This window comes from Saccopteryx leptura, chromosome 4, assembly GCF_036850995.1.
Source record: "Saccopteryx leptura isolate mSacLep1 chromosome 4, mSacLep1_pri_phased_curated, whole genome shotgun sequence".
Classification (NCBI taxonomy): Eukaryota; Metazoa; Chordata; class Mammalia; order Chiroptera; family Emballonuridae; genus Saccopteryx; species Saccopteryx leptura.
In genome coordinates this window covers 99,693,068-99,705,344 of record NC_089506.1, presented here as the reverse complement: position 1 = coordinate 99,705,344, position 12,277 = coordinate 99,693,068, and the positions used below count along the sequence as shown (strand labels likewise).

The 12,277-nt window shown below is 36.1% G+C and overlaps 1 protein-coding gene across 5 annotated transcripts in view; it reads right to left on the bottom strand.

Moving 5' to 3' along the window:
• Positions 1 to 12,277, bottom strand: part of DGKH (diacylglycerol kinase eta) — a 220,665-nt gene that overhangs the window by 74,865 nt on the left and 133,523 nt on the right. For all 5 annotated transcript variants that reach the window (XM_066380833.1, XM_066380838.1, XM_066380837.1 and 2 more), the window contains exons 5-8: positions 11,182 to 11,286; positions 10,788 to 10,920; positions 3,410 to 3,516; positions 2,425 to 2,550 (exon numbers count right to left, since the gene is read on the bottom strand). In XM_066380833.1, the coding sequence (XP_066236930.1) occupies positions 2,425 to 2,550; positions 3,410 to 3,516; positions 10,788 to 10,920; positions 11,182 to 11,286 (471 nt within the window). The remainder of the gene's footprint in view (positions 1 to 2,424; positions 2,551 to 3,409; positions 3,517 to 10,787; positions 10,921 to 11,181; positions 11,287 to 12,277) is intronic.

The following is a 12,277-nucleotide window of genomic DNA, read 5'->3' as shown; positions in this document are numbered from 1 at the left end:
CTTGGAAACTGATGTACATAACAAACACTCAATAAATGTAGAAACAAAGTTTCAAAGTCACTTAAGATACTACCTAGAACAAAAACCACAAGACTAGCTTACTTACTAAGCAGGATCCAGGCAACTGAGAATACTTGTACTCAGCTCCTGAGCCTTTAAATGTTCTCACCAGGAAAAGCAGACACTTCATAACACACTTACTCGACATGGCATTATTTCATTAGTCCTTTAGAAAATTGGCATTTTAATTAAACATGTATTTATCCAAACTTCTTGGGAAATAACTGAAATTTAATAGTAATTCTTATCCTGCTGAGGACCTAATTTTATTAGACCATTTCCTAATATGAGTTATCATAATTTACAATCCAGATAAATTTTAGAAAAACAAGCATGCACGGATAGTTTCAAAAATAAAAATAAATAAAAATAGAGCAAAACTAAAAAGCATAACAATGCTCAATGACAAAAGTGGAAGATAAAATTGTACGTTCTCTATTTTTACAGAAAATGTAAAACTTATGTCCTAAGGATGGACAATAGCTGGAAAAATTAGGATGTACCCCTTAGGGTTGGTTTGGTTTTTAACTAGATGACTATGTTTAGACATTAAATATTCTGGTGTTAGAAACTCATATTTTAGTCTACTACCATACCACCCTGAACACGCCTGATCTCGTCGAAACTCATATTTTAAAGGCAAGATAAAACACAAGCAGATAAATGCGAGTGTACAGGAAGTCCAGATGACGAGGGGTAAAGCAAAGGCAACAGTGGGTCAGAAACCCGCCTGTCTAAGCGAGGGGGTGGGGCACGGATGATCTCAAAATAAGGGGTGCTGAAGTTTGCCAGGAAAAAAGAGGCAAGACATTCCGGAATGCCCTCTTCTATGATCTGCAATAATATTATCAGTGAAATCTTTCCAAGGTGGGGGTGAGTAGAGTGAGCAAATTAAAAACCTTATTTATTCCTACTGTTAAAGTTATTAAAGTTTAAAGGTCCTGAGTCCTCAGTCTCATAAAGTTAGTCAAGTTTAAAAGCTACTGACTAAATACAAGTAGAAACCTATACACTACATGTAAAGACAATTTATGCTCTTTAAAAATACTTCAGCACATGTGATCTTTCTTTTTAAAAAGTTAGAATAAAACAGCTGAAGTTCTTGAAGAAGAGAATTAGACTTCAGTGAGTGTGGACTAATTCAAATAGCAGAAGGTGTATATATTACTGGTTGTCCCCCCAAAAAAGAAATCTTAGGTGGGATGAAAATTTTAAATTTTGTTTAGGGAGCACTCTTTTAAAATGAGAAACGGCAAAAGAAGGTCTTAGAAGCTGGGGTTGCACCAAAACTCCAAAGAGAGGGAGTCTGTTTTAGTACAGTCTATATTATATTAAATGGGACAAGAGAAATAAAAAAGTAACACCTATGGCTAACAAAAGAGGCAACTAATTAAGAAATAACAAAAGCATGAGGACAATGAGAAACATGTTTGATTTAGAAATGAAAAAGAAACACAGATTACCTATTAGGCCTGACTAAAATACAAGACTTGTTTTCCTCTGTGGCCTATGGAATCAATCTCATTATAAAATCAACACATCACACTCACATCTCTTACATTCGCTGATTTGCACCATATTTATTAAAAACAACGGTTTTTTTCTACTTTGGTGGGGCGAGGGCAGACACGGGAGCTGATTTGCAAGACTCAAAACAAGATAAACAAATCAGCCCCAAAGCAAGACATTCAGTGTCGTAGTTGGACAGCATCCCCCAGTGCTAAGACGAGCAAGCACTCACGGTTACCCCTCCTCGCCGTTATCCTCCAGCCCCCACGCGGCCCTCTGAGTGGCCTGTGTTCCCCTGCAGTACCTGCTCTCACAGCCTACACTCAGGGCGGAGGCTCCCGCCTCACTCAGTCCAGCACACACAAACTTCCCACTGCTGCCCCCTATGTTGGCTGTGCGTCTTTCCTCTTCATTGTACATGCAAGGAAGTTTTAAAATATTTTACTTAAATGCCAAGTTCAGCCCATGGCCTACTGAACTGGACATTCTGTCAAAGAACAAACAGAGGATTGTATCAAATTACATTTCATAAGTCAATCAAAATTTGGTGTCTTTCTATATGCAACAGATAATAAAACAGGCCTGAACATAGCAAACCACTGAGTGTGACTAAAACATAATGAGAAACAGTAAAACTGTCAGAGAGGTCTTTAGACAAAGAAAATATATAACAAGAATAAGTATTACAAAAAGGATATTTGAAAGAGTAGCCAGACTAGAAGGCATATCCCTTGAAAAGATGAGCATTCCCATGGGTAGATGCGCCACAAGGCCCTGCTACGCCATCAACTCCTTGCCTCTCAGTCACACACATGCAAACAGCAGGAAAAGAAGCTGATGAAAAAGGACTCTCACCATTGTTTTGCACCAAAGGCATTTCCAGTCCTGTAGACGGAGAACACTGCCACACGTTTTGTCACAGACAGCACATTTGGCACTCACGGGCAAGTTTCCCTCTAACCACTGGTGAGGCATAGCCACCTGCGCAGCAGGAATAAAGGACTGTCAAAACAAAGACACCACAAAATGGGGACACCATTCTCAGACTAGGGAAGATACACAATTATTTCTTACCCTTTGAAATCAATGATCTGTATCATTCATTTACCCCACATCACTGAGCAGGTACTTTGCCCCAAGCACTATACAGGTCCAAAGATAAACAAGACTAAACCCCTGGCCCTTGGGATTTGTAGTCTAGTTGAGGAGACGGGCATGTAAAAGGCATTATCTCAGTAATCACAAAGCGCTATCAGATATTTGTATGCAAGGTGCGTGGAGACAAGATTTTAAGGTGGGGGCTGTAAAGAGGAGGCCCTAAAGTCTGAGGAGTAAGGGTCTGAGTAAAGAGCCGAGTTCAACCTTAAAAAATATCTGAGTTCGCCTGACCTGTGGTGGCACAGTGGATAAAGCGTTGACCTGGAAATGCTGAGGTCGCCAGTTCGAAACCCTGGGCTTGCCTGGTCAAGGCACATATGGGAGTTGATGCTTCCTGCTCCTCCCCCCTGTCTCTCTCTCCTCTCTCTCTCTCTCTCTCCTCTTTAAAATGAATAAATAAAATTAAAAAAAAATTTTTTTAAAAATATCTGAGTTTGTCAGGTAAGGGTCTGCAACACCAGCCCAGCACCACTCCTAAGCCCTATTTACATCTCCCTTTAAAATCTAAGAACTGAAGGAAACCATCGAAGATCTAATTGAAAATAAACACACGTAAGTCAACAAATTCTTCCATTTAATACTAATAGAAAACACTCCCACTTAACTCTGCTTTATTTCCTACTGGGCAGAAAAGAAGAGAGAAGAGATACTGGGGCGGGGTCAGAGACAGAACAGGGCTTACTCCGTCTTCGTCCTCTATGATGTCCTTCCCGACGGAGGCCAGTGTCGTCCATTTGCAGTTGTTTGTTGCCCTTACTGCACACCTCTTGTGAGCCTTGAATTTACATACTGAAAAAACAGAGGAAACCATTTCTAAATGAGAGTGTACTTTTTTACACCAACAATTAAAGAAAATCACAACATAAAATTTTTAAAAAAGCAAGGGGTAGAAGAAAAACTATTTTTAAAAGTTTAAATTATGCTTTAGTAATAGTAATGATATCCTATAAAGCAAATATGACTATGTATTTATGAAGCACTTTTATTAAGCCACGAATGCTATTTAGATTCCATTTAGTCATAAAAGAAAAACAGAAAGGAAATAAATACAAAAGAATTAGTTCTTCAGGAGAAAGGAAACAACACACACCTATAGAACTGAATAATATTCAGTAAGACATGAGTGCTACTTATGCCCCAATTCTTAATCTGAGTGCTAATTACATAAATGTGTTTAATTTGTCAAAAAAATCCAGTAAACTGTACAATTCTGATTCTTAAAATAAAAAGTATGAAAATAACCATTAAAATAAAGATCAAGATAATACAAAGGGGTTTTAAACTGCAAGTATGTGAAGAAACTACCCAGGCATCATGGAAAATAGGATGACAAGGTCAGAAAGATGGCACTGTCCTCTGAAAGTATTCTGTTGAGAAGACTATATGATAATGTAGAGCAGTGGTTCTCAACCTTTCTAATGCTGTGACCCCGCAATACAGTTCCTCATGTTGCCCCAAACCAAAAAATAATTTTGGTGGCTACTTCATAACTGTAATTTTGCTACAGTTATGATTCGGAATGTAAATACCTGATATGCATTATGTATTTTCCGATGGCTTTAGGCGACCCTGCTGGGGTCGCGACCCACAGGTTGAGAAACACTGATGTAGAGGAAAGAAATGATGAAGTGATGTTCCCACTAAACGCATCACTAATTCTCCCCAGACAAATTACCATAAAGAAGTCTATAAAAAAATAAATAAGAGACACTGAAAACTATACAACATCAATGAAAGAAAGTAAATAAGACACAAATAAATGAAAACATATTTTGTGCTCATGGACTGGAAGAATTACTATTGTTAAAATGTCCATACTGGATTGAGCAAAAAAGGACAAAAGAGGAAAGAAAGAAAGGGAAGAATAAAAGGGAGGAAGGAAAGTAGGAAGGAAAGAAGGAAGGAAGGAAAGGAGGGAGGGAGGGGAAAAATGTCCAAAGTAATCTATAGATTAATGTAATCCCTATCAAAATTATGAAGACATTTTCCAAGAACTAGAATGAACAATTCCAACATTGAAATGAAACCATGAAAGACCCTGAGCAGCCACAACAATCTTGAGAAAGAATAAAAAAGGCATCACGCTCCCCGATTTCAAACTACACTGTGAGACAAAGTAGGTTTACAGCTGTCTGTATGTAAAATAATACAAAACTAATAAGTAATAATACAAGAAAAAATTGTTTTTCATGTACTCACAACCATAAATCTACTTTTGCCCCACTCTGTATATTACAAAGCTGTAGTAATCAAAACAGTGTTGTACTAGTGTAAAAATAGACATACCAATCAATGGAACAGAATAGAGAGCCCCAAAATAAACCTACACACATATGGTCAATTAATTTACAGCAAAGTAACCAAGAATATATACAATGAGAAAATGACAGTCTCTTCAATAAATAGTGTTGGGAAAACTTAACAGCTACATGCAAAATAATAAAACTGGATGACTATCTTATACCATGTATAAAAATGAACTCAAACTGGATTAAAGACTTAAACGCAAGACCTAAAACCACAAAACTATAAGAAGACAAGATGGGTCATAGCTTCAGAAGGGATCACATCAAATGATAAACCTTCTGCACAGCAAAGGAAACCATCAACAGAATGGAAAAAGCAGCCTACTAAATGGGAGAGAGTAAATGCAAATCATGTATTTGATAAAAGGTTAATATACACAATATATAGAGAATTCATAAAACAAAATAGCAAGAAGACAAGCAATCTAATTAAAAAAAATGGGCAGAGGATCTGCTAAATGACATTTTTCCATGTTAACACACACAGATGGCCAACAAGAGCATGAAAAGTCTCTCAACATCACTCATCAGGAGGAAAATGCAAAATAAAATCACAACGAAATATCACCTCACACCTGCTAGAACAGCTATTGGTAAAAGGATAAAACATTTACAAGTGTTAGTAAGGATGTGGAACAAAAGGAACCCTTGTGCACTGTTGACAGGAATGCAGATTGGTGCAGCCACTGTGAAAAAGAGTATGGAGGTTCCTCAAAATGGTAAAAATAGAACTACCATATGTTACAGCTGTCTCACTTCTCAGTACTTATATAAAGAAAATGAAAAATACTAACTCAAAAAGATGTCTGCACTTCCATGTTCACTGCAGCATTATTTACAGCACCCAAGATATGAAAACAACCTGTGTTCATTGATGGGTAAAAAAAATGTGAGAGGTGTGTGTGTGTGTGTGTGTGTGTGTGTGTGTGTGTGTGTGTAATACAAGAAAACAACAACCAAGATCATAGAACAGACTGGTGGTTGTTAGAGGTGGGAGTTGGGGGGGCAATATGGGTGAAGGGGATCAAAAGGTACAAACTGCCAGTCTGTATGAAATAAGTACGTCCTGGGGGTGGAGTGTACAGCATGAAGACTATTGCTAATAAAACTGTGTTGTACATCTGAAAGTTGCTAAGACAATAAATCTTAAATGTTCTCATCACAAGCAAACAAATTTCTCTATGTCTGATGATGGTAACTGGACTTATTCTGGTAATCATTTGCATATATACAAATATTGAATCAAAAAGAAAGAGAAGAGGAAACAACCAGGAAGAAGCAGCATAAGTAGGAAACACAAGTAAACCACAAGTTATTTGAAAAATTAAGCTTTGCTTATGAAAATCAGAACTTGACTACTACTAAACTCATCCTTCTAAGGACACAAACTATCCAAGTGTTAGTGGATACTGATGTTATACATGTTTATGACTTTTCTGATAAATATTTAAAAATAAAATCACTTCAGTGGAAATATAATAAGGTAATGTGCTAAATTCTAAATGTAAGGTGGCTCCTTTCCATGAGTTTGAATTTCTAACAGTAAGCTATTAAACTATAGAAACGATGGGTTACACACCATTCTTTTACAACAAACCAAATTTAATGTAACATGAAAAAAAAAGAATCAGGTAAAATAACAAAAATTTCTATATTCAGATGTTCAAATACTTTAGGTATTATAAATAGCCAATGTATTAATAGTCACTTAAACTTAGCTGGTTTTTTTCCTTATCTATAAACACTAGGAATGTTTCATTTACCTGCTCTTTTGTATACAATGACCAATTCTTCTTAGAAATCATGCTAATTTTGTGATAAATGACTTTGTGAGTAGACCATAGACATTACATAGAATATAACCATTATTCAACTGAATTTCATCGATGATAAAGAGTAATATAAAAAAGAACACTATAGGAAGTAAGCTTAGTTTGAAAAACTATTTCAAGCCCTGGCTGGTTGGGAGAGTGGATAGAGTATTGGCCTGGCATGTGGACATCCCAGGTTCGATTCCCATCAGAGCACACAGGAGAAGCACCCATCTGCTTCTCTTCCTCTCTTGCAGCCAGTGGCTCGACTAGTTTGAGCATCAGCCCCAGGCACCAAGGATAGTTCAGTTGATTCAAGCATCAGCCCCAGAGGGGGGTTGCCGGGTGGATCCCAGTCAGGCAAACGCAGGAGCCTGACCCTCTATCCCCCTTCCTCTCACTTAAAACAAAGAAAAAGAACAACCATTTCAGCATTTTGCTCCAATACAAATGACTGTTTTAAAACTAGGTTTAGTGTCTCTAGGCCTTTTCATCTGTTATGAAATTGCTCAAAAGTATGGCCCTAGTTTTAGTTTTATCTGCAACACAATCCCCAGGGCTGCTTTTAAAGTACAAGTAAGTACTTGACATTAATGGTCAATAACTGCTTTCTAAGAGGCAGAGGAGAAAGTAAAAGAGGGTAACGGTGTAATTTTATGGCTTTTGAAAATTTTGCTATTAAAAAATCAAACAGCACATTAAAAATAAAAAATCACACTCTGGCCAGGTGGCTGAGTGAATAAAGCTTTGACCTGGCACACCAGAAGTCATGCGTTTGATTCCCCAGCAGGGCATCAATGAAGACACAACTAAATGGAACTAAGTGAAACAAGTTGATGCTTTTCTCTTTCTCTCTTTCTCCCTCTCTCTCTCTCCCTTCCTCCCTCCTTTCTCCTCTCTCTCAAATCAATGAAAAACAAAAAAATAAAATAAAATAAAAATCACAAACTTGTAATAACAAAGTGCTTCATGCAATGATTCCCGAGAATTGCTAAGTTGCTTAATAATATAAAATAATAATAGTAACAATACAAAACAGATTTACTTATGGTCACTATGAAATGGAAATGATTAATAGGCACCTCAATTATTAGGTAACAATTAAATTTTCCTAACAATAATTCTGAAATAAAGCACTTTTCCCTGACTGGTAATGCCTTATTTTAAACCTCCAAGACTTATAAAATAAGTTGACATGTAACAAAATTATGATTTTTTATTGCAATATCTACTCAGCCTTTACTATACTGTATGTGTTCAACCATGGTTAAGATAAAAATTCATAAGTTGATGTATTTGATACTGTTTATTTAAAAAAAATCACCATTTACCTTTGGTTAAATTGCTGTTTACATAACTATAAAGAATAGAATAATTATGCTCTGAAATTATACTTAGAATTCTCAACTGATTTGCAGTGGTCGGCAAACTCAGTCAACAGAGCCAAATATCAACAGTACAACGATTGAAATTTCTTTTGAGAGCCAAATTTTTTAAACTTAAACTATATAGGTAGGTACATTCCTTATTGAGGTAGCACCTGCATGTGGTATTTTGTGGAAGAGCCACACTCAAAGGGCCAAAGAGCTGCATGTGGCTCACTAGCCGCAGTTTGCTGACCAGGGATTTAGGGCATTATTTATGAAATGTCTTCTGTCTTCTATTTTTCATTCATATATTTTATATATGTAAGGCTTTCAAGTAGTAATTTTAGTTTTTATTCAACACAAAGCTAGAAGACAAATCACTACAGCCTTTTTTTTTTCTGAAAAACAAGAACAGAAAGATTAAGTATGGCTTCCCACAGCAGAAGCTGGGTTCCATTCCAACACAAAGCTACTCAATGTCACTGTTAAACAAATGTTTCTTGTATTTGCATCTCTGTCATAACTTTTAAAACCTCTTATATCCTGTAGTTTTAGTTTTATTAAGCAAGTAGTTTATTTGAATTTCTTGGGGGGGGGGGAGTTCTAAAGTTTAACTTTGATTATAATAAAAATATCCTAACTAACTACATTCTCATAAAATAAAAAGGCAACTTTTTTATAAATTCATAAAACCCTTGGGATTTTTGAAACCTCAGCTACAATTCTAAAAATATTCATGGGCAAAATGCTGGAGGTTTTTATCAGCAGAGAAAATGAATACCACCATCTATTCCTCTAAAAATATAACTTAAAAATACAATAATTGAGACTTTTTTAAAAAGTCAGGAAGACTTCATTATTAACAGAATAACATGACAACAAATTTACTTAAGGACTTAAAGTTTCTTATTCTCACTAGTTGATGTAAATTTCACTTTTCTTTAAAAATGCTTAGAAAAATATTCAGTCATCCTGCTATCAATCTGAATGTCTATAAAAATATATTCAATAATGCCTAACTCTCAAATCAGGAGAGTACCAGAGTATCTCATATCTGATATCATTTTTACCATTTTTTTTTTTTGGATGAGAGACTATAACAGCAGTTCTCAATACATATTTTTATGTATTTTCCGATGGTTTTAGGCGACCCCTGTGTTTCGGTTGTTCGACCCCCGCCGGGGTCGCGACCCACAGGTTGAGAACCACTGGACTAGAAGGTAATAGTAGAAAGATCTTTAAAATAATACACATAATATCACAGACTTGACCTGAGTTCCTCAAAGCTATAGAAACTTTTTTAGATTATTCAAGTCATAAAGACCAATTATATCTTTGCTTGGAATCATTCTTTAAATCTAAAAAAAAGTTTAATGCCTCCTCCAAATGTTCACTTATATAAATTTTAATGCATCAGGTCATGATGCAATCTGTAATTTTTTACTTGATAAATTTCTTACAGAGCAGTTAAAATGTGTATCACTTACTTGACCAGAAAAGTGGTTTTAGTGTTATGTATTCTCTCATTTAATTTCTACAGTCGGTTTAGGAGATGTAAATGACTATTATCCCCATTTTACAGATGAGGAAATAAAAGTCTGAAAGAGTTACACTATTTCCCCTGTTCACAGTGTGAGATGTTGGAAGTGAAACTGGCACCAGAGGGTTTAAGTGCAGACCTCTGTTCTTTCCCACCATGCTGGATACTAAATAGTTGACTCAATAACACATCTCAGACCTTATCATTTAAGACGAATCAAAACTGCGACTTTATTTCTATTGTTACTATTTCATTATAATTAACTTATATCCAAAATTACTTAAGATTTTTTTGTATTAGAAAAAAAGCTAGCATTAGAGATAGTTTAAGAAGTAGCACACAATGATGTGATAGCTGAGGTATGAAATTAAAGAAATCTGAAGATGTTAGGAGTTCTCTCTGGGAAATTATTCATATAGTTCCTTTAAGTGGTCACTGCTCTTAATTTAGAAATAATCCACAAACCCTGTAATGAAAACAACACCATAGGCCTTATTTTTAAGAGCTTTCAGGAAATTAAAAGGATGGCATCAGTTTAAATTAAACATAAATGAAATAGAAGAATACACCGTTTAAAGCAATGCAATGTAAGTAATAATCAGAAATCCTGCCGAAGAGTATATTCCATCCGCACAGAAGGTCCTGGTCTCTATCATCAATCAGAACAGGAAAAGAATACAAGAAAAATGGAATGCCATACAAAGTCTAAAGAATTTTTTACTCAACTTCTTTTTTATAAGAATTTTTTAAAATCGTTACTAGTTCCTCAGGAGTGAAATGCTACATTTTGATTTATACTTCCTTTCAAACAATTTTATATTATCTTTTCCTGAGCCAAAGTATCTCCCAAGATGCCCCTGTGTGTGCAGAGCTGCATTCTCAGCCCCATAAAACTAAACACTGCTCCCGCACTGTCCTGGCTACTGCTCCCACCCAGGGAAACGCTTCACTGTGACTCTCCTCTGCTCACGACTCAGAGGTACCAGGGGTGGCAGGATCATTGATGAGGGAGACCTCGTGCTGGACGCCACAGTACCTTCGCAGGACAGGCCGTGGGAGGTGACTCCAGAGAGACTCTCTCGGCACACGTTACAGAAAGTGGGTCGGGCGTGGGAGCAGGCGTACCAGTTATGCATCCCTGAGAAATGTTCCACGTTGAACTGGGCCACCTAGCAATGAGACGTTAGCGCAGGTTTGCCAAACAAAACAAAACTGTAGACACTTAACATTTGGAATATATACAGTTATGATTAAAATTTCAAGTCCCTGTTTTAAAAACTAAAACACTTTGCTTTACAACCAATGCAAGATCAGGTTTAAACAAGCTGCTGAATGAATCTACGCATATACTTATTTTTGCAGAATACTGAATTAGGTCTTGAATTAACACTGTCTAAGAACGTGAGACAACAGAAGGGTTGCTACTGTACCTCGTAAGGTTCTCTGGTCTGTACAGACTTCAGTGAGCTGATCCAATCCTCCATCTCCTTTCTGTTCTCAGCACAGAGCATTAGTCTTCTGAATGGAGTGATTATCTGAAAGGGGTAATTCAACTATGAGTGTTAATAACCAATAACATAGGTTATTGCAAAACCTTACATCTTAGAAGGTGTTTCCATTTCTGATTTCTGAATCCTTATTTCCCTTGATGAAGAACGTAAGAGTCTCTGGGAAGTAAATGAGTTTAGCTCTGAGTATGTGGCAATGTGGTCCATGAAATAAAAATTCTAAGGAAACTTTTCTTGACTTTGATCTCACTGCTACACACGTATCAGGCTTTTTCAGCCCTTTACCACAGGTTATGAACCTACATTAACAATGTATTCTAATTTCATAAGATACATCTTAAAAACTGATTGTGTTTAATATTTTAAATTTATTGACTGATTTTTTTAGAGAGAGGAAGGGGGAGATAGAGAGACAGAAATATCAATCTGTTCCTGTATGTGCCCTGACTGGATATCAAACCCACAACCTTTGTATCTCAGGACAACGCTCTAACCAACTGAGGTATCCATGCAGGGGTGAAAATGATCTTAAAGATACTTCAAAATAATTCATGGTAAGCTTAGAATTAATACACAGCTATTGATATGGATTTTTTTTAAACTGAAAACAAAGGAATGTACTATTACATTGTTTTATAATCGGCTTACAGTGGTATCAAAAATATTCTGTTATTAAATAAGGTTGGGCTTACATATTTCCATCGACTGTTTCAATATGATTTCTATTAAGGATTTTCCCCATTGTGTAGAACTCCACTGCATTACTTTTTAGTGAGAGCAGGGAAGAAGAATTAGCATAAAACTTGTTTAATTGGCTTTAAGGAAAAAAGTAATCGTGACTTTCATTTTTTTCACGTCATTAAAGAAAGCAAATTAATTATATTAAGAAGCTTAAAGCAAGTTAAATGAAAACATCATGCTGTTATAACACCAAAAGTGATTCAAAGTAGGATTCGGAAATGATCTGAAAGAACCCCTATTTATGTGTGAAAACAATATTCTGGTTGTAACCTTCAAG